This window comes from Talaromyces rugulosus, chromosome IV (genome assembly GCF_013368755.1).
Source record: "Talaromyces rugulosus chromosome IV, complete sequence".
In the NCBI taxonomy this organism is placed as follows: Eukaryota; Fungi; Ascomycota; class Eurotiomycetes; order Eurotiales; family Trichocomaceae; genus Talaromyces; species Talaromyces rugulosus.
Window position 1 is genome coordinate 371,124 of NC_049564.1, and position 26,852 is coordinate 397,975.

Sequence of the window (26,852 nt, forward strand, 5' to 3'; positions counted from 1 at the left end):
GCTTTCAAGGCGTTGAAGGTTTGAGCTCGGGCTCTGTTCAGATATCCATTCGTTTTCTTGCACATGATTCGGGTATGCCTAATGCTGTTTGTTTTAGTTTTCAGTTTTGCAGCTTTTCTTCTTTTTTTATTTATTTCTTCTTCAGGCTAGATGGGGATTGGGTTGAGGGTTGGAAGAATTGTTTTTTGTTGTTTTCATGTAATTAGTCTGTTTGAATTCGACGTGAGTCTTGAGACTGTTCTTAACCACATCTCTACACTACTTGACCCTGCTCTTAATACAGATCACCTCGAAACAGGCCCCTTTTTAAACCCCGCCGCCAACTCGACCGTGAACAACACCGGCCGACCCACCGTCGTATCTACGTCGATTTGCAGTTGCGGCGCGCGGATATGGTTGCTCGTGGACAGCTGTCCGCCTATCTCGGTCTTCCAGTGCGTGACATCCCACTCAAAACCAGTTAGGGAGATGAATGTCGGGCCCGCGAGGGGTATGACGCCGACGTTTTCCGCGAGAATGTTTTCTTGCCCTTGCCCTTGCTCTTGTTCTTGCTCTGGTAGATCCAGGCGGTGCGTCAGCGGGGTGTGGATGGTGTGCTTCCCCGGCGAGAGAATAAAGGATAAACTCTCCTCGGAGAGAAGATACAGCTCGCCAAATATGTCCTCTTGTTGTTGTTGTTGTTCTTCTTCTTCTTCTTCTTCAGCAGAGTTGCCAGTGGAAGAAATCTCGTGCCGTTGCGCATGCGCCACATACAAATGATGAATCTGCGAGAAGCCCTGGTCGACACGCCCGCCCAGCCCGCCGAGCACGACGACGTCTAATCTTTTTGGGCTATTATTATTATTACTATCTTTTTTGTGCCCCGAGCTACGACGACGACGATGAGTGGTCATGTATAAATCATGGTTGTCTGATAGAGTCGGGTTCTCGCGCTCCATGATGGCGTGGGCGTGCGCGCGCAGGAATCGAGTGCATTTCTGAAAATCGGTGGAGTATTGGTCGGAGTCGTGTAGGATTGGAACGTGGTGTGCGGCGTAGTGTGCGCGTACGTGTGGCTGGATCGAGTCGAGGTCGCCTAGGATGCAGGATGGGAGCTGCAAGTGTTTTAAAAAGAAATTAGATATGTGTATGTACATCAGAGAGAGGCTGGTGAGGAGGAGGAGGAGTACGTCGGTGGTCGCGGCCGAGCGTGATTGCGCCAGGTCATAGTAGCGGTTTGCGCCGCCGTCGGCGAGGAGCGTGTAGCATGCTGTGGATAGTTAGACACTGGTAGGATTCATCGAATGTCAATTGACATGTATGCATATTGGGAGGGGCAGTATTCTATCTGGTGGCGGTGATAAGAACATCGTAGATAGATAGATAGCGGGGTATGCAAATTCAAATTTCATTCCGACTTGAATGTGCTGAACATATACTTCGAAAGAGACAGAAGGGGGAAAAAAAAGATAATGAACGCACCATGTCTCCGGACAGCGTCAAACGCTCTCTCGTTAATCGGCTGGTTCAGCACCAGAATCGCAAACGGGTTTGCTGGGACGGTGTCTGTCCGGAAGAGCGAGGCGGGATGCCATTCCATTGCGCTGAGGTTATGGCGAGTTTGTCAAGAAATATTCCTCTCTCATGTCGCGAGCAAATGTACATGTAAATGCAAATGACGTTGCGGACATGAGGACGGATGACGTTTTGATCTCGTTCTACAGAAAAGAAGCTTTGGTGGACCCGCCTTGCCTAGTTGGGAAGTTGTCGGGGACAGCTATATCACGCAGTGAAAGCTTCAAATTCTCTCGCTTACTTCTACTCTCGTTACTTCTACTCTCGTTACTTCTACTCTCGTTACTTCTACTCTCGTTACTTCTACTCTCGTTACTTCTACTCTCGTTACTTCTACTCTCGTTACTTCTACTCTCGTTACTTCTACTCTCGACACTACCAAACTCAACTTCACCCTGTTTTACAACTCAGATGTCGACCCCTTCCTCAGCCTCGGATCAACCTGATATATCAGTGCCTGGGTTGTCAACCTTCTTCTTTTCTTGGCATCTGTTCTCTCTACTGCTTCACAAGTGACTGAAGACTGGAGTCAGAACATATTACAGCAGTTACTCCTCAGCCATACCTCTCAATTCCACAGACTTTACCATCTCGATCTGTCATTTGCTACGAACCTTACCTTCACCACTACCTCATCTTCCAAACGCAAGATCGCCATACAAAATCATTACTCATGGCATACAACAACCCAGATGCTCCCTTCTTCAGGCCTCCGCCCGAGACATTCGCCATGTTCGCGGATCTCGCCGAGGACGAGGACCAAGACGAGGGTGAGATTATACGAAGCAATCCAGCGCTCAAACTGACACCTCAACCTCACTGCAGAAGAAATTATACCTCGAAATCGGCACGCGTCAAATGTACCGCCACAAACGCCCTTGTTCTTCCAACAAGGACCAGCACTACCACTACCGCGAATTACCCCCCGTGCGCAACACGGCCGAAGACCGCAGACCTTGAACGGCCAAATCCTGCACCGACCGAGAAGAGAAGCGCCATGGCACCAGGGAATGTATGAGACCGATTATATCGACGATGAGGCGGACCTCGTGCCAAAGATCCCGACTTTGACCTCTCAAGGCCGCCTCCCCCCAAAGGCGCTCAGGGGGGCCAATCCCCCTCGGCGACCCCCTGGCCAGGGGGGTAGCTTACCATCTCCGACTCAAAGCAGCGATTCCCATGACGATAATGGGGGCGCCTTTCCCCTGCCAACGCGATACAAACCATCGTACGCTCAGGCGCGCACCGCATCCAGATTCTCCGAGTTTTCCGTCTTTGCGAGTCAAAAGGACAAGAAAAAAGCGAATCAGGTCCAGCGAATTGCCGAAAGTGAAGAGGGCCTGCGTAAATTCCTAGACGAATTTCCTAAAGACACTAGGTTTCTTGCTAAGCTTCCGCAGATTGAAAAGTACAAACAGAAACTTAACACTCCCAACGAATTGCTCAATTCCGGGGAGGCCAAATGGGTTTACGAGGTTGCAAGGGCCGTGGAGCGTCGCAGGGTGGTTATCGAGAGCAAAGCGTTTGAAGAGCAGGCCAAAGCTCAGACTGGAGGCATTAGCACGAAACGGAAACGCAAGGATACTTCATCTTCACCTTCTAGCTATGGCACACCAATCCGTGCTTCAACAGGCGGAAAAACAATCCCTGGCCACGTGGTCGAAGAAAGCGACGAGGACTCTGACGATTCTGACGAAGAACAAGGTGGCCGTCCTCGCAAGAAAGGGCAAAAGACTATTTCAGGTTGTGATGGCTCGAGCATATCTGCGTTCAACGTCCGGGAAGCACTGGCTGAAACGAGTGAGAGTGAGGCCGAAGACTGCTCGACCGAATATGATGAGAGCGACGAGAGCGATGAGGAAAGCGGCGACGTTATCGGCGATGCGAACGCAGTCTTGGAATTGGGATCAGTGGCAGTGGCAGAGGGAGAAGTAGAAGCAGAGGCAGAGGCAGAAGCAGAAGACGATGTTGTTGGCGGAGCATGTGACGCGCCAAGCCGCCTCCACAGATGACGTTATTGACCGCCCATCGTCTACAGCCTCGGTTGAGCTGCACTTCGACTTCTCGCTTGAACCTGTTATTAGCCAATGTCAATGAAATCATTCCAATCTTACACTTGCATGGAGCATTGAATTCAAGAAACAGTGGCATGAAATTACCGCAGCCTCCCTTGTTCTTCCAGTGCGTGATGCACCGTAGCTCCAATCGTTATCGCATCTTTCAACCTACATCTTGATACAAGAAGACCTCGTCATCATGGCAGACGACGACAGGAGAATATACGAACCAAGACTGGTAAGCTATACGTTTATTGGGATGTATCCACCGCATGTCTAATCAGCTGGCCGCGTAGGATGCCTTTGAACTCTATCACAAATACGATTACCCAGAACGCCCAAAACATGAGAAAGACTGGAAAACCGCAGCGCTGCAAGGGCCGGCCCTCCCAGCCCTGGGCCATGCGGTCGCCGGTGCCGCCGGATCCGCAGTGTCGAATGTCGCGACCTATCCGCTGAGGCTGATTGTGACTCGATTGCAGATGCAACGGCTTGCTGCGCGGACACAAAGCTCAAAGTCCAGCTCGAAGCGAGAGTCATATGCAGGCATGCTCGACGCAGCACAAAAGATATACACCAAGGATGGCGGCATCAAAGGCTTCTTCACTGGTGTTGGCGACGACACATGGAAAACAATCGCTGATTCGTTCCTATTCTTCCTTGCCTATACCGCACTGCGTGAGCGGAGGCTCAGCTCCAACCTAGGTGCAGGTGGGAAGAAGCGTTCTGTACTCCCTGTTCTGGATGAGCTGGCCATTGGGGTGATCGCCGGGGCATTTTCAAAATTCTGGACCACGCCCCTCGCCAACATTGTGACTCGGAAACAGGCCGCCGCGATATTGAGTGATAATGCTTCGGATGAAATCTCTACTAAGAAAGTAGCAGCCCAGATCTCGGCTGAAAGGGGTATCTCAGGCTTTTGGGCCGGGTATTCGGCATCTCTGTTTTTGACACTGAACCCATCCATCACCTTCTTCTTAAACGAGTTCCTGAAATACCTCGTTCTCCCACGTCAAAAACGACGGAATCCACCAGCTGTAGTGACATTTTTGCTTGCAGCTATTAGCAAGGCAGTTGCATCTACTGTCACGTACCCAGTCTCACTAGCCAAAACACGACTACAAGCAAACCCTTCCTCCGGAGAGAAAACCAAGAGCTCATCCCCGGCTCAAGCCTTCAGGCTCGAAATATTCCAGGCACTCCACTCTATCGCAGTTGAAGAAGGCGCCAGTGCTTTGTACGATGGAATCATCGGCGAAGTTATCAAGGGCTTCCTCTCTCACGGCATCACAATGCTGACAAAAGATGCCGTGCATTCTTCTATCGTCAAGTCATACTACGCTGTTTTGATTCTACTTGACAAATACCCAACACCAGAAGAGCTGATGGTTATGGCTCGCGAACAGGCCGAGGCGTACGCAGAGGTCGCCCGTGAAGGGGCAAAAGATTTAGCAGAGACGGTCAAGGAGAGGGTACCATCCGTGACTACTGCCAATATGTCAGTTGATATGACATCGAATGCTCCAGAGTACCCTCCATTTGAGGAAACAAATGAGTTGGCAGAAATCGTTGGTGATTACGTTGAGGACGATGCTACAGAATGGCGCAGTCTTTACCATTGGTTCTGGAATCGATTCAAGTGATTTGGTTATATCTCTGATTCTCTGATTGTATGTATGCTAGATCTGGATATCAAATTCAATTCTTAGTTTTGCTCTTCCTCAATAAAACCTCCCGTCAAAATTGACCAATTGATCAGTTGATAATTTCACTTGACTTCAAATGTTGTATCAGTGCTCATCTAAATTTTTTGCACATAACCCTCACTCAATCTATCACCTCGCCTCACAGACGATCCAGTCCAGATGTCTCACCGGCCTCGCTGGTATACTGATCACCTCTTACACTTCAAATGCTCTCTTCCAATCACTTTTACAAAACACATCATATCATTCAATCATCTACCATCCTAGCAACGTGATCCAACGACATTGAACCCTCGCCGGCTGACACTCACCATGGCCCGCTCAAAGCGAAGAAAAATTGGTTTCGAGCCCACTCAAGCATACACGGTGGATCGCTTGAAAAAAGCCCTGCGACTTTATCAGCGCTCAAAATGTCACATCAAAAGACGAGGTCTACCACACTCATATCTCGGGAGCTACCTGAGGTCATCCTACTACGACCTACGAATTCGACAATCCAACTTGGAGCCGATTGACATTGACTGTGACGACGACAGCGATGGGAATTATAGCCCCAAAAGCCGAAAGAAACGCAAGCGCAACAAAGCAAAACCAGCGGAACTGCCGTTGCCGGAGCAAGTCCAGCCGCAGAAGCTGGTTATTATCTTTCATTTCAAATCAATAACGGCAAAGATGTTTCTACACAAGTTGGCGCACAGCGCCGTTTTCAGCGATCTCATTGAAGATTCCAATGATATTGAGGAAGAGAAAAAGGTCACACAAGTCCAGAAAAAGCCCCCGGCCTCTGTTCGGAGCATACGAACAGCCTACTGTCATCCGCTCGATTGCGAACTTGGCAATAACAATGGAGAGCCGTGTGAATTCTGCCGCAATTTTACATTTGGCATGTTTGGCCTCGGGCTGAAGGAGGTAACAGTCGCCGATTATGGAAGAGGATACGGCCTGGAGGAGGTTGAAGGAGGGCATCAAAGTGCTGGTCATGAACGCACGCGGATCTGTCACAACTGCTGTCTTGATAGACAGTACATCACAAACTGTCCTGGACACAAATTGTCTTCTTTGCCTGGGCTCGATCCGTTCACGTTTGACTTTGGAAAGGCATTTCGGAGCTTGGAGGAAAAAAAAGGAGGCTATAAGCAGGTCAACCAGTGGTGTTCCCTCTGCCTAAATCCGGCCTTTTTTCGGTGCTCAACGGAGCTGTTTATCGACAAATTTGCCAGGGATATTGAAGACCCTTCAAGCCCAGAGGCGTCTGGCTGTGGTATTTTGCTATGCGATAGCTGCAAGGTCTTGATGGAGAGGCATGGAAATGATCTGGCTAGGGTAGTCTCGTCTATCCCTGCCTCGGAGGGAGTGCGAGCAGACGTTGACTTTTTGCTCCCTGGCAGCAGTTTGCACCGGTATTTTTGCGAGTAGTATAGGTTCCTGGAACTGTGAGCGAGAGATGCAAAGAGATGTATTCTCAGATAGAATATTTCCGAACTTATCAGTTCTACCAGTTCATGTTTTGATTACCAGTTCATAATTTTGGAATGATCACTCCTTCCGTGAATTCAATAATACGAGAGCACTTAGAAAACGCTTGAATAAGTCGGGGCCTAAAGAGACAAGTGGAAGAAGTCATCGGCGGAATCAGACTTGATGAACTTGATCCATATATACGGACAGCCCAATATCAGTCTTAGGACAATTTTATACTAAATTCAAGTGGTTTATGCAAATTAACCGTGCATGCATACGCAGAAATATGCATACTCTGTAGTTTTATAGTGTTGTAGTAAGCAATCTTATGTCCGCTCTAGCTGAAAACATGATTGGTCGAAGCGGATATACAACGAACGGAGAAAAGTGGACGGACATTACCTTCCGTTGTATATCACCTTGGAAAAAAAGATATAAAGAGGGCATACTTCTCAAGCCAAATATTTATTCTGCCCAGACTCGACAGTTTCTCAGATACAGCCATGACTTCTCATAGTTTCACTGTTTATCGTGGTGCGCCTGATGGATCGATCTCTGAGACCGTGACTTCTCTCACTGATCGACCACTCGTCAACGACGAGGTGTACGTTCGTGTCACACACTCTGGTGTTTGTGGGTCAGATCTTCATTTTCTTCCCTTTGGGATTGCTTTAGGCCACGAAGGTGTAGGCGTTGTTGATAAACTCGGGCCAAATGTCAAGCGGCTTCAGATGTAAGTCAGATCAAAACGAGACAACCAAGGGGATACCGATTGCTGATATGTGTATTATAGTGGCGATAGAGTTGGATGGGGCTTTATCACAGATACCTGTGGGGGCTGCTCCGCATGTCTCGCTGGAAAACTCTTCCTATGCGAGTCAAGTCAGGCCTATGGACCGATGGGCGACGCCAATTCAGGCAGTTTCTCAACAGGTGCTATTCGACGCGAGTCGTTTTTGTTCCAAATTCCTGATATGATTTCTTCAGAGGATGCTGCGCCGTTGATGTGTGGAGGCGCCACTGTCTGGGCACCATTGTTTCTTCACGATGTGAAACCAAACGAGACTGTTGGAATCGTAGGAATCGGAGGCGTTGGTCATCTAGCCATCCAGTTTGCGCGAGCAATGGGCTGCACCGTCGTTGCCTTCAGTCAGACAGAGTCCAAGAAACAGCAATCCCTCGAACTCGGTGCCAGCAGGTTCTTGGCCACGAAAGGGAAAAACGCAGAGGAGTTGCTGAATACTCTTCAGCAAAAAGGTCCAGATAACAAATCAGGACGTGATTTTAGACTCCACCATCTCATCGTAACAACCTCGGAAATGCCAGACTGGGATGTGTTTTTCCCCTTGATTCGGAATGGCGCAACCATCTTCCCGATGACTGCAACCGACCTTGAGAAAAAACTGGACATTCCCCATTTGCAGTTTTTGCTCAGGGGAATAAAAATTATCTCGGCTTTGCCAGATAGAAAGAGTTACCCTGACATGCTAGATTTTGCAGCAAGCCACGGTATCCGTCCGATCATCGAGGTGGCGCCGATGAGTGTGGAAGGCGTTACGAAGAGTATTCAGCGGTTGAAGGGCGGATTAGTGCGTTATCGCGGAGTCCTTCGTTGTTGAGCCACTTTTGTAAAAGTGATTTTTCGCAGTTCGTTCAATGTTCCAAAATATGTCAATAAGCAGAGTTAGGCGAATGCTTCTATGTCAGCTGATTCCCTATTAAAGATACGATCCCATTCATCCTTGTATCACTGTCAGTCAAAATAAGGATGGATCCTAAAGTAACTCACCCAGTCAAAATCTGCCCATATATCTCCAAGTGCTTCGATGCCTGGGGCTTCCGCTTTCAAACTCTGTATGTCATGACCCTGTCCAAGGTAAGGCCAATTCATAGCCACTGGTGGTGCTTTAGTCTCTCTCAGCATATGGTAAGCGGCCGATTTCCTCTGCAGCGTCGTCATCAGCTCCCAGCATTTTTGCTCTCTATTTGTATCCGGGTCTGTGTCAAACACAAAATCCGCACATTTCCAAATTCGATCTGCGTGTTCGTCATCTGGGAAAATCAACAAATGCGTGATCAACAGGAATGTTGTTTGGTATTGGTTATAGGCCCCGGTATACCATTCCCAAGAAGCGATGTCAGGGTCTGAGTCTAGAGCCACGCCGATTTCCTGGTTCAGTGTCGCCATGTCTAACAGCGTTTTCTGAAGCCGCTCGGGCATTGGTTTTTCAACTGACCCATTATAGCGATGGAGAATCATTACATAGAAACGAGTCATCATGAATGATTTTACAAGCGCTGCACATTTCTGCAGAGGCACTCGTTCGTCGATCAAATGATCGTATTTGCGAGCCATGTATTCCTCGAAGGAGCGAATATCGCGCATGATTGAATTCAGGTCGATAATCCCCCGCTGCAAGCGTTCTCGGGCTACAAAAAGTTTTCGTTGCATTTCGTGACATTCAAAACGGATCAGCGAAAAGGTCATTTCTGTCCAGTGGCCGTCTTGAGAGGTAGGAGGAGGTCCCACGGGATGCACAGCTTCGTCGTTCATACTCAATGGTAGCAAGGTGTCAAAGTCTTCCTGCCGGATGCTGGGCTGTGGCCCCTGAGCTTCACACGTTCTGATGTCAAGGAAACATAATTGATACCAAATCAAACGACGGACATGCGTTTCTAAAGGATCGAGTCCGAGGTGCGTGCCATCACGATGGAGACCCATACACTGCGCAAGCCGGATGGCTGCCCCGATGATGACTGAATGTGCTCGTGAAATTTCGCTACGACACAGAGGAATACTGTTCTAAGAGTTTAGGAATTACTTTCAAATGATAAGGGAGACATACAGGTAAACCACCAGTGCCTGGAGAACCTCAAGTTTCGTAGTTTGCATGTAATCGGTATGGTGAAGTGCGTGCTCGGCTCGAGATTTGAATTCTTCGTACAGGATATCCTTGGCAGTACCAAGATCCCTCAGGACATCTGAAGAGTCCAAACTCACAAGACCGGCGAAGATCGATGCATGAACGAGAGCAGCTGAGGGCCCGGAGGGGCTAAACCCGTCATTTGTCTGTCGCCAGAAATTTTCATATATATTATACAGCGTCGGCATATGGGCTATCCTGGCGATATGATTGACATTGTGGGCGAATGCTAACATCAACCGATCCGCAACTAGTCGACCCGGTAAAGCTGGAGTTGGGGTGCCGAGAGACGCAAGTGACATTGGAAGAATAGACTTGCTGGACTGGAAAGAGAAATCTTCTTGCCTAAGTTTTAAACTTGCTTCTAAATCCACTGGTACCAGCCTCCCATTCTCTCTCAGTTTCTGCTCTAACGTAACCAGCGTCGACTTGACCTCTTGGGCCAACAGCGGTCGAAAAAATCCGCCCAAGCGGTCAGTAAGCCCCAGGCGTCCATATCTAAAGCCGGTGTCTGCTCTGTTGTATTCTTCCTCATTTTTGTTATACCCGGTAGAGTAGGAGGCATCAAAAATTGCCAACGGAGTTGGAGCTATCCTAGTCGTCTCAGGCTGCGGGGGGGATCTCTGGAGCGGATGAATATGTGAGTCCAAGCTGGGTGGAGTCTGTCTCGTCTTCTTTGGTTCCTTGTCATCGTTAATGGGAGGCGCAAAGACGCAGTTCTTGTTCAGCCTAGAGCACTGGTTACACGGCTCTAAGCGATTGCATCGTAGCTTCCGGCGTCTGCATTCGAGGCAGGATACGATAGTCCGTTTTCTGTGAGGCTTCTGCATGAAGACACTAAACGTATGAAATGCCGGTCACGCATAGAGTGTTCAGCGCTGAGGTTGAGGTGGAGGTGGAGGTTGATGTTGATGTTGGCGGTGGGCCCAAGTTCTTCTGATTCGCCAGGACGGCATTTCTTGGCGAGGCCTTTGGCTGACGACTACAAGTACATACTTGTTGATACGCAAAAATGTAAACCACGCGAAAGAGAAAAGATCAATTGATAGGACTACAGGGATTGTTTGACCTATAGAGCTGAGGATCAATAATCATCGTTAATTTGGAATGTGTTTCACAGTCTGGTTTAGCAAATCCTGGTGATTCCTGCTGGCCATATGTTTATACAATGACATCAACCTTAAGGAAAATGGCAAGTCTACAGTGAATAATAATAATATTAGAGTAGGAATACTTCCGGTAACTGTGTCGGATATCGTATAGCATTTCTTAGACAAACGCGGCCCCAAACGGCGAAAGTCGCCCCCACGCCCCGGATGTGTCGGTCTGTTCCTTGAATGTAGGTAATTATTTTTTTTATGTACTACTACTACTCATGTTATCATGCGAACCGACTCAGTGGTAAGTTGGTTGGGAACCAACACGCATGTTCGTAGTAAACTATTGGCGGGATAGCACGATCTGGAATCCAAGTATGGATATCGGAACTCGCTTTGTGAGCCCACGATCGACGTCAATGTACCAGTTTTGGGGTATAGAAAATTAAAGTGGATAAACCGGGCTTCTCGAAAACTCTGCTTCTTCCATGCTAGTGTTTTAGTCCAGCGTTTCACGTGGTTCCTGGATTAACTGCCAATAGTAAATATTAAATAATGCACGACTCAGAATGGGTACAATAATAGTAGTCATTAAATCCCTGTCCCAAGGTCCCTAGCCAAGCCTACCAAGCTTCTCCCCAAAGCTTGTCGAGTCTTCAGCCTACTCGTGCATCAGTTTCGTAAATAATGGTGACTGAAGCTACGCTGGTTAGGGCTAGGGCTACAACAGTGCACGGAGCCGCGGCCAATAGTTATCAACGTACGTACTCGGTTCCTGCATCAGCCTCCACCAGCGCCAGAGATCAGCAACACCGCCGGTTCTAAAAAATGTCATGATCGTGGGGGCCTGACCTGTGCTATTGGGTCGTATGGCCATTTGTCTCCGATCAGAGCCTAAAATAGAGTGGGTTGAGCTCCCTAGCAGCCCTAATTTACTAAAGCAAGCCCCCCGTGAAATGGGCCGACAACGCCAGTCCAAAACCGATGGATGCGACCCTAACTACGAGCGTTATGGATGTGATCTGCGGCTGTGTTTTTTTCTCAGCCTCTCAGCATGTCTTCAGGTCAGAGGCTAGGTCAGCACTTCCCTCTTCAGGAGTTGCATGGCATGCTTGTTTAGAGTAGTGCCTGCGTAGTACGTTTTAGTTAACATTAATTTTGAGGGTCGCTATATAAACGGCGTGTCGCCGTATCTGATCGGATCGGATTGACTCCAGTCGATTTTCATTCTGATTCATTCATTTCATCCCTTCATCATGGCTGCTATCCTATCCACCGCAGTCTCGCTGCTGCTCGTCAGCGAGTCCCTGGCTGCCCCGTCTGGCATCCAGAAGCGCGGCATTCGCAGCGCTGCGCACCGCTACGTTCCCTCGCGTGCGGCCGTTGACAATGAGACCGGCGCTGTCTACAACAACTTTGACGGTGGTGGTTGGATCATCCCCGTCCTCATTGGTGGCCAGCAGGTGACTTTGAACTTGGACACTGGTTCTTCCGACCTGTAGGATCTCTCTCGACCTTTTTTTTTTTTTATCTGTCCGAGAACAAACGAGCTAACAAGTATACAGGTGGACCGCTAGTACCCTCATGTCCTCGGACTCGCAAGCCACCGTCACCACGGGCGAGATCTACGACCCTAGCAACAGCAGCACATACCAGGCTATGGACGGCTCCACCTTCGACTTGGAGTACGCCGACGGCTCGGGGGCTTCGGGCCCGGCAGCCCTGGAAACTATCAACATTGGCGGCGCCACTGTGCCCAACATGCCATTCGGTGTCTGCGACACGCTCAAATACGGTGGTGATGGCACGGGCACGCGCGATACTGACGGCCCTGTCGGCCTGGGCTTCGGCGTGGAGAACTCGATCCGCCCCAACCCGCAATGCACGTTTATGGAATGCCTCGAGCCGTACGTGCCCGAACCCGTCTTCAGCACCTCGTTCAAGACCAACAACTCCGGCTACATCGACTTTGGCTACTCGGACAGCTCCGCCTACAGCGGCGACCTCACCACCATCCCCATTGCCAACACTAGCTCGGGTAACGAGGGCCAGTGGGCCTACCAGGGCGTGCAGTTTGGCTCTGGCGGCAACGTGTTTGACGCTGCTGCGTTCGATCTCGACTTTGACTCGGGTACCTCGTCGCTCTCGGTGTCTGCCGATGTGGCCTCTGCCTACTTTGGCCTCATCCAGGGCACTTCAAACTCGTCTGGCTCGTGGCAGTACCCCTGCGGCAGCACTCTGCCGGATCTCGACTTTATCTTCAGCTCGGCTACTAGCGGACCTACGACCGTCACTATTCCTGGTGCCAACTTGAAGAACGGAGACGCCAGCACTGGCGACTGCGGTACCTGGATGAATGTTGTTACTGGCCGTGGTAACGCGGGTATTCCGTTTTACATCAGCAAGTACATGATCTGGAACCAGGCTGTGCCCGAATTGTCGTTTGCCGACCAGGCGGACAACTAGAGTGTATATACTAGTATTATAGTAAATAGAATTGTCTGCGATAAGTGTCATTTATGTAAATCAAGTCATTTTCAGAATTAATAGAGACCTTTGACAGCCACATGTGTAGTTTCAATACATGTAGATTAATCAATGATGTCGATATCAAATGACATTTAAATGCTAGATTTGGTCATATTATATATTCTACCGTTGATAATACATGAATGATCAGTTGCTCTCAAATGATAATAAAACTGTGAATTAATCGATACTGGCATCTAGACTTAACTATTCTATAGAAGTCAATGATAACTTCTTGGCTTAGTATACATATACATGTGGGAACTGAAGCCACACTGAACAAGGTCAACTGGTGACTACGTATATATCAATACTGCATATCAATTTATGTAAAGGGGTACGCACATTTATCAATTGATAGATTATGCATAACATCAGTTGATTGATTTTACAAAAAAGTATGAGCATGAGCAATTACAAATTAATTTCCATCAACTGTATCAATTGATATCTAATTTCCACCAACACATCTACATTACCAATAGAGTACATAATATACTCGGCTGTACCAGTCGATGTCTGATTGAATTGGAGTACAACCATTGCGCTGGCTGTGTAACTTGCTATATCTGTACTCCAATTAAATAAATATTGTTTCACCCGTTACCCCGGATAATACTCTTAAGAAGAATACCACTCAAAACAGGGATTATACCAATGATATAATCAAGGTAGGACGGCAATACGTGGAATAATATCTACGGAGGCTGAGGAACGCATTTGATTGAGAGGTGGATGGATATAAACGAGTCGAGTTACACAGGCGAGCGCGTGATGTGCTTCTCGCTTCTCCGTTGCGGGATTTGCAACTCTGCAGACTTGCGTGGTGTCTGCATTCTGCACTACTATCTTAAGGTGTACAGAGTATGCCTGACTAGGCAAAACAGCTGACTGTGTACGTCTCCTCTGAACATGGGTTGATCGAGCTATCAACGGGAATGCCGCAGCTAAGGGAGATGCTAGCGACAGGAACGCTCGGATTGTAATTAGTTGCACGGATCTCGTCTTGGAGCTCGAGGGCTTCGACGGAGGAGGGGGCGATCACATGAACTCTAGCTGGGTCGGACATGTGCTTGGCTGGAGGGAAAGAGGGGTTGCGGTATTAATTATATCAAGGCTGATAATACTGGTACGTAGTAGTTAGTAGTATGCTGGTCGGAAATTTAACAGTGCGTTCGCAGCAAATGTGATACCTCTTGCACAGCGTCGGACACTTGACAGCTACCCCGCCTCGAGCAAACACATAGGCCCGACGCCCCAGAAACTCAGCGATGGAGGAGGATGGGGGGGGATGAGATAGGCCCCCGCGTTGGATTGACTTTGGACAGTTGAGTTGGCAAGACAGGGTCTCCCCGCAGATAGTCTTCCGCACGACCCAGTAAAACCCAGACCCAACCCAGACCCAACCCAGACTGGGTTGGGTTTTGGGTCAAACATGTCGACCCAGTAATGGGTCTGGGTTGGACTGGGTAACCCAGTACTGGGCCTGGGGCCCCAAATTGGGTTACAAACATAACAAATATACCAAGAATTCTAATTGCATAACTTATGCATTTTGTAGTTGTATTTTTGAGTATTTACTTTACAGATTTATTAGGAAAAAAGGTAAAAGAAAAGCCTTTATTTAGAATTTACATATTTAACTAATGATATTCAAATATATCATCTTCCCGGCTCTTACGTTTCCGCCCTGATACCCGTGTCTGTGTACAGGTTGGTGGTAATGACGGTGAGCCTGGACTATCTGGTTCAGCAGCAGATAAGGAAGTCGTATCTAGTCCTATATCCTCCATTTCATTCTCTGGTCCATTTTCTAGCTCATCCTCTTGCTCCTCTGTATCACTAATTGGATTGATCTCATCCTTGTTAAGCTTCTCTTCCCTTTCTTCTTTCGCCGCCTCAAGCTCATCCTGTGAGAAGAATTTTTCAAGAAGCTTTGCTTCCTGTGCCTCTATATCGAATTTGGATGTACAAAGAAACATCATCAACTCCTCAATCGTCTCGGTCTTCATTCTCCCACGACGATAGTGACAAACATCTCGAGCAGTATTAAAGAGGCGTTCCACTCCTGCACCAGTGGCTGGGAAGGAGAGCGCATCTCGCGCAAGGGCGGCAATAGCTGGAAAGCGATATTGATGCTCTTTCCAAAAGATAAGTGGCCCAACAGAAACAGTATCTAGTTTAAGATTAGTGAACTAGCAATACATAGGTAGTGGATAATCACTGACCACTATCAAGATATTGACTAATTTCATCAGTCATCGCTCGTGGCTGTATATCCTTTCCATCAAGCATCTCCTCCAGCCTTGAGCTTGGTTGAGCTGCAGTGTGAGAGCTGTATGCATCCTGGCTTTGACTTTTTACTTGCGCTTGGTATGGGATGAGGGCTTGCTGAAAGGCGTTGCGATAGATATCTCGCCACTTCTGATCCCAATCGCTAGAGAGAAAGAATCTAAATTTATTCACTGGTGCAAGCATCGTACTGACGGCATAGATATGCCCTCGAATAGTATCGGTTTGAGCGTAGTACTCATCAAGCTTGGTCCGTCCAGCGTCCAGTGCGTCCAGCATTTGTTTCTTCCATGGGACACGCTTCCGTTGTAGCTGTGTCTGTGATCGCTCAAGATGATCAAAAAGTCGGTTGTAAATCTTGAACACATAGTGGGCAGTGACGTCTCGAGTCTTTGATAACTGGGTTGTATAATCGAAGAACGGCTCAGTGATACAGAGAAGATAGTCAATTTGGCGCCACTCGTGCTCGCTAAGTAGCATCTCCTCACAGTCATACTCTGCACAAAATAAAGAGAAGATAGCACGTAGCCGTTTGGCCCGGCGAAGCATAAGAAATGTAGAATTCCATCGTGTTTTCACATCTTGGATGGGAACAATCTTGACGTTTGTTGTCTGAAGATTGTAGAATGTCTCTCGGCGCTGGGGGCTTGCATTTATATAAATTGCAAGATAACGTACTTTGTTCAATGTAGAAGAGATCTGACATTGCTTCGCATTCTCTTGAACCAGCCTGGACTGACTCTCTGTCCACTTTGTCTCCGCGGATTCATTGGATGGAACTGCCTTAATCCGAACAAGAAGCTGATTAAGACTGAGCTGGATAACATGGGCAAGGCATGGTATTCGTGTAATAATGACACCATCTGATAAAGCTTGTTGGAGAGACGCAGCTAATGCCTTATTGTTTGATGCATTATCTGTGGTCAGCCCAAACACTCTATCTTCAATGTTGTTCTCTACCAGGGTTTCCATCAGAACACCACTTAAGTAAGACCCCGTATGTGTACCGTGAAGTGGCTTAAAACCAAGAAGCACCTCACGATAAACCCAATCACTGTCGATAAAATAACCAGTGATCGCCATAAATGCCTGCGAGAATGGAGATGTCCAACAGTCAAGCGCAATAGATATCTTTGAACCAGCAGGTAGCGTACGAAGAACCCGCTGCTGCCGGTCTTTGACCAAGCTCCCTAATCGGCGACGGATTGTATCGGCAGACGGGATCACTGGAGCGACAAGAGCAGAACGCGCTTTGTAGATAATCCGCTTAAATGATGGATGCTCGATGAGGTGGAATGGTAGCCGATTGAGAGTCAGGAATTGCAAGATATCGTCTTCCCAGTCCTCTTGTAAAAAGGGTATATCTGCTGAGATTTCGCCCTAGGAAGACATACCATAGATTAGTATCTAAGTATCGTTTCACAGTCTAAAACATACCTCTTTTTGGAGAAACTTTGTAATCTCTGCCTTCTTTCCCTTCTCCGACCGTAGGCACCCAGCTGTCTTCAGATGTTTCTGGATTGTTGATGTGCCGTGATACTGCGCTTTGCCGGAACTGTTCAGACTCAGGGAATAAGGATGCTCAAGAATCTTTCCACAGCGTTTGCACATGACCTTTGGTGTGCCATCTACACCCTCAGCAACCTGGTTGTAGCTATTCCAGATCACCGTGTGGCGATGTGAATCCCAGTTGATCTTTCTTTTCCGCCCATAGTCCGTCTGTAACCACCAGTCGATAAACTCGTTGTGTGACATCTTGTCGTAGAGAACAAACCTATTCCGGCGATCAGGTCCAACACGTATCAAAGAAGGAGGAACGAGGAGGTCATCTGGCCGGTGGAAGCCAGAATCAATTGTATGATGACTTGCGGATGGAGTGATTTGTTGCGTTGAGAGAGATGGAAGATCATCAATATCTCCACTATAAAGTGACGATGTGAAGTCGGAAAGCTGGCTTTGAGACATGACAAAAGATATGTAAGCATCACGAAGGGGAGAGGTAAAGGGAAAATATGAATAACATACTGAGATGGAAAAGCACTACAATTAGAAAAATGAGAAAAATGAGAAAGTCAAGTTAATTGATATGTCAGATGGAATGAATCCTTGTCCTCTCATTCATTGGTTTGGTATACTGATATTATGTGGACCTAATGCATTATCCCTGTAATAACCCAGTAATAGCCCAGAGACAACCCAGAGAACCCAGTCAAGGCCCAGTCAAACCCCAGTCAAACCCCAATTCCCACCCCAGTTTCCCCAAGCCTAGCCAAAAAAATTCATCCCGTCCTACTTTCAAAGTTGAAGCCTTCGACTTAAATGTAGATATCTAGGTATTCTGACAAGCGTCGGAATTATCAATAGAACGGTTTGATATTCTGACAACAGTAGAACATTTAAACAGTTCAATACATTCTAATATTCCCCGAAATATTTATTTGATTCATGTAGAAATGTATAATATGTGAATATATGTTTAACATATATAACTACATCGGTACGACGATAGATGCGCATTTTCCCACCACACCGTAGATACGGCCTTTCCATGTAGAACGAGGCATTGTAAAAGATAAGCAACAGTGAATTCGATATGCCCTTTTCATATTTAAGAAATTCCTTAAAGATTTCATTGATTTCCTGGTAGAAAGTGTTCTATTTCAGTGTAAACATCAAAACGGGAAAAATGACGGCGTGTAATTTAAATAATTATACCATAATTTATGCCGGAACTGGGTCGAAATGGGTTATTTCTGGGTTTTCTGGGGCCCCAGTGACTGGGCCTGGGTTGGGCCTGGGTTATGAAGCTTCGACCCAGACCCAGACCGGGTTGGGTTTTGGGTCGTGACCTTCGACCCAAAATGGGTTATGCGGAAGTCTACCCGCAGATAACGCAAGGAGTCCGCCACAGAGGAGCTCATGGATAAGTAATGAGAGCATCTAGACATTTGGCGGTAGAGGTGTTATTGGGCGCGCTTTGACATGGCTGATAGAAGGCGTTGACCGCTATATCAAGACACTACCAAGGTATATTGCTAGTCATAGCAACCATAAAGTGTTGATAGATGCTGACCGGACAGCCAATGCCAACCAGTTCGCCAGAAAACTAGTTGACCAGAAAAACCGGATCTGATACAAGGGGTGTTTGACAAAGGCGAGCGAGCCACTGACCCGTCGAAAAACAGGGAAGCAAGCGACATGCGAAACACTTTGAACAAGGGAGACGCAGAGGCGAAGGGGGGATGGATGCCTTGATTTGGTGGCGCTAAAACGGTCGCGGGCTCCACTGGTAGCACGCATGCAGCACTAGCCTCGTATCTCTCTGCAGGTCTTCTCTGGAAGACGTGATTATTGTGGCAAGAAAGAGGTTTCGCGGGTTTTCTCTTGCTCTTGGAATGAAAGATTGAACAAAGAAAGGAAAACCTTGAAAACAGCCCGGTGGAGATGACAGACTGTCAATGTCCAAAATTATCCATGGGTGAATGCTCCGCAGTGCAAAGTAACAGGCGAGAAAGAATACAATAGTGGTCGTAATGCGATTACATGTATGAACTCTATGCTCGACCAGATCGCCCTCTGTAGTATCAAGATAGAGATAGACCCTTGGTGTTGAAAAGGCCTAGAATCCGGGTGGAGCCGAGGGCGCGCTGTGATTTGCCGCACTTCAGCACTGACGCGAGTGAGGATTTTTCTTGTTCTATTTTTTGGCCCGGCATAAGCGCCAGAGGCTGTAGTAGCAGTAGTAGTACATGTCGTTGGGAAGAAGTGAGATGGGCTATTGCCGGATGCGGCAATTCTTCGTAGATACTCGGGGTGTATACAGTTCCGATAAAGAAAACATGAATATATACATCCATATATATCAATTGTGGATGCAAACGAAAGACAATGAGCTGCGGGCCCACGGTTGGCGAGCGAGCGCGGCGCCGTGGTTGGGGCATCCGAAAGAGTTTTCTCCGCGGGGGCCCCAGATACTACTAACATTGTTTTTACGGAGTACGAGTGTGGGAGAAGAATTCTCACCGGTAGCGAACATGTTTTAGTCATGAATGACTCGACCGACCACCCAACCGGAGGTCATCGCTAAAGGAGCAAAGGTTAATGCTATAAAAAAAAATTGATCTTGAAAAATTCGTACCGCGACATCCGGACACAAGGGCTCCGGCCCAGCCCTACATAACGCCTCTACCCAATCGAACACTGCACGGATGCGACGGTGGAATAGCTTCATTAGAAGCACGGCCCACAAATCATTGTAATATTTATGGCATAACGACAAATGGACCAAAAAAAAAGTAGTAGAGTGGTATCTCGCAGATGCAACCTGGTTGGTGCGGCGCGGAGGAGATTTCCTAGCGTGGGCCGAGCGACGGTCTAGCCTCGATTGCGAGATTGATGGGCGTTATCTCTGTAAAGAATACATTAGACATTACAGAAACACATACATGGATGGATATATATGTATAAATATGTCTATGTCTATATCTATATAAATAAATAAATCGATCTAGATATCATCTGTATGAGTGTATTCCCGCGGGTATACAAGAGTTGACGTCACTAGCCCCTCGATTGCGCCGTGCCTTGGAAATAGCACGCTAAGCACTGCACCGACTCACTCTGCGAAACATGCAGGCGCGGCTGCTACCTTGGCCTGTTTCTCTTACTGTTTTGAGCAAGAGAGCGTGTATATTGTGTACGAGTACGTACCCCGTGTTGGGAATAGCATCACGGCGCGGCACTCCCCACTGCTGTCACGGTGGAGCCGCTAGATAATGATGGTCCCGGGATCATAAAAACGTCATTTGTCGTCTGTATTTTCAAGACGAGAGGGAAAAAGCGATTGCGATCAATTGATGGTGGCGGTCTGCGGAGTTAGGGCACCGCGGTCACCTGATCTGCATGATTGCATGATGCACTCTTTATTAACGGAGTGTGGTTCGCAGTAATACCGAATCTCGTAATATCAATCAATACCCGGTCGCACAAGATAAGATAGCCTGCCGATAACGGGGAATAATGATCGTCCCGACTGAGTAAGAATGGTAGTAATCGGTTGGGGTGTGGCAAAGTCTCAGATGCAAATCCGCCCCTTGGCGCTCAACATCCCACGGCCGCCAGATAGACAATCGCACAGAAAGATCAAATAAGATTAAACGTTGCACCTGATTTGTTTCTTCATTTCTTAATCTTGGGATTCATTCTTGAAGAAATGCATCCACTAATGCTGGGGAATCTGGCTGGGGATACTGCCGGGCGGTGGGCAAAACAGGGAAGCAAGCGTGGGCGGCACGTTTCGGAGGCTATAGATATGTGTGGGTATCTATCTAGATATGCATATATATCTATACAATATACAACATTCATGTATATTCATTTATCTCTACAGAAATGAATACAGAACTGAATATATAATAATATATATCTACAGTAGATAAGAAATACAATAAAATACAATTTCCAAAAAATATATAAAAAATACACAGCCCAGGATGATCGTGCTAACAAAGTTTGGGCCCCACCACACCCAAGCTGCAAGCAGCCCCAATCAAGGCCCCAGACCGGTCCACTGCAAGACTAAAAAACTACTGATACTTGGTCCCCACTCTTGGCGCCACCGCCGCTGCTCTTGCCCGCCTGTTGGTATTAATATTAGTCCTGTCTATCGCCATCGCTCTGGCCGGCTTCAGGGTTTTCCTCTCTCTCTCTCTCTCTCTCTCTCTCTCTCCTTCTCGTTCTCATACTCTTCTTTCCTTTTCTTCCCCGGCGTCCCTCTATCTCTCTATCTCTATCTCCATCCCTGTCCCTGTCCCTGTCCCCCGCCAGCTGGTCGGCTGCTGGTCATCTTTGTGCATGCAGTGACGGGTTTGACCAAGGTAAGCCGAATGCCCTTTCTTCGTTGACTACAAAACGCATTGTCTGTCTTTATTGCGCGCAAACAATGGGATCTCTCTCTCTGTTGTGTACACGCGTCTTGTCTTGTTGCGGCAGGAGCGAATGTGTCGGTCGTTCGCGCCTTCCTGCCCCGTCTTGCCCGCTCGCTCGCTCCTTCCTCGCAACTGACAGCACGGGAAAAACACCAAAAAAACACCACCCCCCCCGCATTTCTCTTTTCTATCTCAACCTCCTCCGTCCATGTTCTGTGTTCATGTGCATGTGCTAACTCCCCTCCCAGCGTGGGATCCCATCCTGCTGCTGCTCATCACCCGCCTGCCAGCCGCCGTGACCCTCGCCCGTCTCGCTGCTGGCCTGCGCGCGCCATTCTGATCCGGTGGAAGGCGCTGCTGCCACCGTCCGTATGCCCTACACCTCGCCGCTGCTGCTTCTCCCCGCTCCGTCCGACGCGGGTGCCATGGTGCCGGATCGCCCTCATCTCCCGCGCTCATACTCGGCCCAAGCATACATCCGCAGACACCGGCGCAGTCCGTCGTTTAGCAAGCTGGCCCCTGGCAGTGAATCGCCCGCCGCCGATTCCCCAGTGCTGTCCCACACCCAGCTGCCGTAAGTGGAGAGCTGAATCTGTTCTATACAAAAAGCTAACTTGCAACTTGCCAGGCGACTAATTGTCGACCCCCATGCCAGCCTGCGCCAGTCCCCGCCCCCTCGCAACAATGCCGTAATCCCATCCGGCGCCATCATCTCGCCTCCCGAGTCGGCCGGTAACTCGAGCGACGAAGAGACGTCGCCTCGCACCGTCCGTCGACCGCTGCCAGTCGAAAGATTAGACGCTGCCATCCGATCACTGCAGTCGGAAGGGGAACCCTCAGACAAAGGAGACAAAGAAAGCGGCCCGGTGCCCCCCCTGACCCCGGAGGCGAGGGCCATCTCCCACTCGCGCTCGTCCACCGAGAACGATATCCAGTTCCGGGCAGACTCGCTCGACTCCTCGTCGTCCATCGACAGTGACCGGGATGAGCTTGCGCCCAAGCCGTCAATGGTTCGGAAAAAGTCTGGCGAGGTGGTTCGCCCAGCCCTACGCACCAATCGTCGCCCCTCGAGCATGCCTGGCACCCCCACTTTTTCAAAGAACGTCCACTTTGACGCTCAGCTCGAACACATCAGGCATTTCCTGCAGCTCGACAAACCCCTCGCCGTGAGCGCCGATACCTCGCCTGTCGAGACGTACCCGGGTGCAACGGAGTATCCTTTCTACCATGTCCCTAGCTATGAGTGGGAAGTCAAGCTGCCCAACTTCCCCGCAGATTCCACTGCTCGAAGAACCCAGCCGGTTCGCTTGGATCGCATCTACTTGTCGGCAGATCAGCAAAGCCTGGTCGGCGTTGTTGTCGTTGCCAACCTGGCTTTCCGAAAGAACGTGCTGGCCCGCTTCACTTTGGACTATTGGAAGACGGTGTCGGAAGTGTCGGCAGAATATAACCAGGATGTGCGCCGCAAGCACGTCAACGATGGCTACGATCGCTTCAACTTTACCATTAACCTGTCCGACGTGCCGAATTTGGAAACCAAGACTCTTTTCCTGTGTATTCGCTATACTGTGGCGGGCCAAGAGTATTGGGACAACAACTCGTCGATGAACTACCAGGTCGGCTTTGCCAAGAAGGAAAAGACTCGGCCAGCTGAAGCTCCGAGTGCTCCCACCCATGAAGCACAGTCTCTGCCACGCAGTAGAAGCGCCGTCTCGATCGCGTCTCGGCCACTGTCCATGCCTTCTTTTGGCGAATTTGGCTCACCCCCCACTCCCAACTTCTCCTTCCCCCGAGACAGCAGAAACGCTGACTCGGATTTCCACCTGTCCCCGCTTGACCACCCGGATTTCTTAGAGCAACCCAAGCCAAGAGAAAAGCCGGCCAAGCAAGCTTGGAGCAACCGGTATGATTTTGGGGCATCGCTCTCGGCTACCAAGAGCAACGGAGCGAGCGAAGACCGCACGACATTGACCGCGAAAGCGAGATCTGCCGGTGGTGGTCATGGTCGCTCGTTCTCATCCAACGATGCCGGCTCGCCAAAGCCCCAGCCGGTAGCACCTCTTGTTTCCGGCAAACTACACCAGGAATCCTCTTCATACAAGGAGCTGGTGGACAAATACTGCTTTGTAAGGACCTGCCTGTCTTTCCGTTCCATCAGTTACGTCGACTGACTGACTGACACAGTTTGGCACTGCCACCAAAAGCATGGAGCTTCCTCATGGTCCAAAGAACACCCGGTCTGAGACCGAGGACGATCTTCTTCGAGTGGACTCTGCTGTTTCGATATCACTGAACAGGACTGCACCATTGGATTCCTCGTCCGCGGCGTCGGCATCGTCGTCGTCGTCGTCGTCATCATCATCATCATCATCATCGGCGCCATCCGGCGCGGTGAACTCATATAGCAGCTCGCCGATTGTGTATAAACCGCTATATCAACCAAACATTCCTCACTCTCATCGATTCCTTCAGGAATCACACGCGGCGGCAATCGTCGGCTAGCCCGTTCCCGTTTTTTCGCGTTCTCGATGTCCAATCCGAGTTCGCGGCCCGGGAACGAGGCACGTATATATCGTTATCCTTCGCGCAGCAGCCTGCACGGCGCATTCACATTGATAGTATTGTTTAATGCATTTAATTCTTGATTGTTTAGTTATTATCATTGGTGGTCATGGGGCGGCGTTCTGGCAAAAAGTGCATTTTATTGGAGGTCTTTTGTTGTCTGGCGTTGAGTTTTGTTTTTATTTCCTGTGTCAGATGTTTGCATTTGCGATGGTCTCGGCCATACGAGTCACGAGACAATGTTTCGTATGATTATGAATTGATATTACAATATACGGAGTATACAGCACATCTTCCGAGTAAGAGGAATAAAATGATAGTCTGTAGGGTAGATAGATAAGAAGTGATTATTGATAAGAGCAGGACACGTGACATCCCGCAGGTCTTGGCGGGGCGGGCCTTGGCACTGGGCGCGCGGGCCAAGCCAAACATGCCAAACCGAGCCCGCAAAAAAAGACACGCTGGAAAGCAGCACTTCATAACGCCCTTTTTGCGCGCCCCCGCCCGCCAATCAGCGCCCGCCGTTCCATTCCTCGTCGCTTAGTCAGGTGACTTCTGCTCAGATCAACTCCCCGGCCCGCCAAATGTATTTAAAGCGCCTGTCCTGCCCTCTTTTCTCCCTCCTCCACCTCTCTTGCCTGTTTTCGGTCGTTTTTTATCAGCTTTCCCATCCAGCTTTCATCATCAACAACGCCAAGTTTTATCAAGTTCATCATCTAACTTCACCATGACTGGACGTGAGTATTTTTATTTTTATTTTTAGTCGTTTTGTTTACTATTGTTCTTTCATCATGTTGTTTTCGATGTATCATGTTGTTGTCCTTTATCGTGTCGCGTATGGCGTGATTACGTAACGCGTCTATACCACCACCACCACCACCCATACACCACAACACCACACCATACTATACTACTCCATACTATACTATCTACTGCAGATGCTAACTGTCGCAGGCGGCAAAGGTGGCAAGGGTCTCGGCAAGGGCGGCGCCAAGCGTCACCGCAAGATCTTGCGCGACAACATCCAGGGCATCACCAAGCCGGCCATCCGCCGTCTGGCGCGCCGTGGCGGTGTCAAGCGTATTTCCGCGAGTGCGTTCCTCTTCCTTCCTTTGTTTAGGGTTACATACTGACGGAAAATATTAGTGATCTACGAAGAAACCCGCGGTGTGCTCAAGACCTTCCTCGAGTCCGTCATTCGTGACGCCGTCACCTACACCGAACACGCCAAGCGCAAGACTGTCACCTCGCTTGATGTTGTGTATGCGCTCAAGCGCCAGGGCCGCACTCTGTACGGTTTCGGTGGTTGATTTAGACTTGGCATGTTCATTCCATGCTTGGCTTGGATTAGCTTGGGTTTTTAGGCTTATGATTCTGGATGTTATGATTTCTCTTTAAAGTTTTGGGGGATTCGGTTTGGGGTTATGGATGGTTTTGTTTTACACAATTACACGAGTAGTAATATACTATCGTACTTATTTTTATTCTACCTTTGATATACTAGTAGACTAGTAGACTACGTAGTGTGGACATGAGTAAAAGCAAGCATCAATCTTATTATTGTAGTCTATATGCAACTTCATCCTTCAAAACAATCAAACATGAAACCCATCAATCAATCGATATCCATAACAAAAACATCACTCGTGTAAAAATAAAAATAAAAATAAAAATAAAACTCCAGCCGATAAACAGTCGTTGGTATATTGTTTTTATTATTAAAAAGTCGTAATCATAACCAACTCTTCAACCAGGTCTTGAAGAGTCTCTCGAGTCTTAAAAAGAAGAAGAATATTTCCGAATGGAAATATTGACTGATCACTTCAGTGCAAACACGGTGCCAGCAGCCTTGAAAAAGCTGGCTCGCTCCTTGGTCGTGGCCGCCTGGCGCGCACGCTTCTTTTCGAGGCTAGTCTGCTCGGCCGAGGCCTTGCGTGGGTAGTCGAATGAGGTGGAGGTAGAAGAAGTGGTGACGGTGCTGTTGGAGCGAGAGGTATTGACAGAGTTTTGCTGCTGGTGGTTCAGCTGCAAGTCGGAGCCGTCAAAGGCGCGGCGAGTCATGGGGGAGGCGTTGAGAAGCATTTTGAATAGAGTGGTGGTGGTAGTAGTAGTAGTAGTAGTAGTAGTAGTAGAGGATTGTTGTTTCAACGTTGGTGTTTGTTCAAGTATTGTTTGAGTGACTGATGATGATGATGATGATGATGATGATAATAAACATCAAGAGAAGACGAGACCCTTTATATACCTCCTCCCGGAATAAAAACCCAAACAAACCCTCTTGGCACTCCGTTCCAGATGACTCAATAGATCTAGAATATACTTCAGGCAGTCACAAATCACAAGCAATTATTCCGACACGGCATGCCGTTTTTTGCATATACCTCGAATCGGGCTCCTAATTGGGTTTTCGAGGCGATGATCTGGTGTCGGAGTAGAGTGGGTAGTCCGATCGGAGTTCTTCCACTATACAACTACGTAACTTACTACACAGAAACTAAATTATTATCCATACTGCTTTACTCCGCTAGACCGCTGTTTTCATGTGTTTATACCGATGCTCGTATTCCATAATAATATCATTTTTATACTTTACACAGCGTATCCAGACTCTGACTTTTCTCTCGGAACTCACTCCGAGCCAATCAGCAGGCGGGCAAATGACTCAACCTTAGGCATCCATCAACAAAGGAACAGATTAATAAGAACAGACGATGACTCACAACCGTTAAAAAGTTAATGATAT

General features: G+C 48.4%; 7 protein-coding genes across 7 annotated transcripts; 3 read left to right on the top strand and 4 right to left on the bottom strand.

Annotated features, from left to right (window-relative positions):
* Positions 1–284: 284 nt before the first annotated feature.
* TRUGW13939_06912 (uncharacterized protein) lies at positions 285–1,579 on the bottom strand (the record flags this gene model as incomplete). The annotated part of the gene is made up of 2 exons (XM_035490054.1): positions 285–1,249; positions 1,462–1,579. The coding sequence occupies 2 exons, from the start codon at positions 1,577–1,579 to the stop codon at positions 285–287; spliced, it is 1,083 nt and encodes a 360-aa protein (XP_035345947.1).
* Positions 1,580–2,089: 510 nt separating this feature from the next.
* Positions 2,090–8,397, top strand: TRUGW13939_06913 (uncharacterized protein; the record flags this gene model as incomplete). Its single annotated transcript, XM_035490055.1, has 8 exons — positions 2,090–2,324; positions 2,380–3,521; positions 3,754–3,849; positions 3,908–5,250; positions 5,406–5,496; positions 5,585–6,732; positions 7,296–7,511; positions 7,572–8,397. Coding segments are annotated over 8 exons (5,097 nt in total), but the record flags the coding sequence as incomplete, so codon positions are not given.
* Positions 8,398–8,462: 65 nt separating this feature from the next.
* TRUGW13939_06914 (uncharacterized protein) lies at positions 8,463–10,532 on the bottom strand (the record flags this gene model as incomplete). Its single annotated transcript, XM_035490056.1, has 3 exons — positions 8,463–8,519; positions 8,568–9,576; positions 9,625–10,532. The coding sequence occupies 3 exons, from the start codon at positions 10,530–10,532 to the stop codon at positions 8,463–8,465; spliced, it is 1,974 nt and encodes a 657-aa protein (XP_035345949.1).
* A 1,523-nt stretch (positions 10,533–12,055) lies between these two features.
* Positions 12,056–13,265, top strand: TRUGW13939_06915 (uncharacterized protein; the record flags this gene model as incomplete). Its single annotated transcript, XM_035490057.1, has 2 exons — positions 12,056–12,297; positions 12,365–13,265. The coding sequence occupies 2 exons, from the start codon at positions 12,056–12,058 to the stop codon at positions 13,263–13,265; spliced, it is 1,143 nt and encodes a 380-aa protein (XP_035345950.1).
* Positions 13,266–14,971: 1,706 nt separating this feature from the next.
* TRUGW13939_06916 (uncharacterized protein) lies at positions 14,972–17,585 on the bottom strand (the record flags this gene model as incomplete). The annotated part of the gene is made up of 3 exons (XM_035490058.1): positions 14,972–15,504; positions 15,557–17,000; positions 17,058–17,585. 3 exons carry the CDS (start codon positions 17,583–17,585, stop codon positions 14,972–14,974), a joined length of 2,505 nt encoding a protein of 834 aa, XP_035345951.1.
* A 4,333-nt stretch (positions 17,586–21,918) lies between these two features.
* TRUGW13939_06917 (uncharacterized protein) lies at positions 21,919–25,419 on the top strand (the record flags this gene model as incomplete). Its single annotated transcript, XM_035490059.1, has 6 exons — positions 21,919–22,121; positions 22,176–23,673; positions 23,732–23,784; positions 24,305–24,408; positions 25,064–25,201; positions 25,256–25,419. 6 exons carry the CDS (start codon positions 21,919–21,921, stop codon positions 25,417–25,419), a joined length of 2,160 nt encoding a protein of 719 aa, XP_035345952.1.
* A 508-nt stretch (positions 25,420–25,927) lies between these two features.
* Positions 25,928–26,191, bottom strand: TRUGW13939_06918 (uncharacterized protein; the record flags this gene model as incomplete). Its single annotated transcript, XM_035490060.1, has 1 exon — positions 25,928–26,191. One exon carries the CDS (start codon positions 26,189–26,191, stop codon positions 25,928–25,930), a length of 264 nt encoding a protein of 87 aa, XP_035345953.1.
* Between the last annotated feature and the right edge of the window lie 661 nt (positions 26,192–26,852).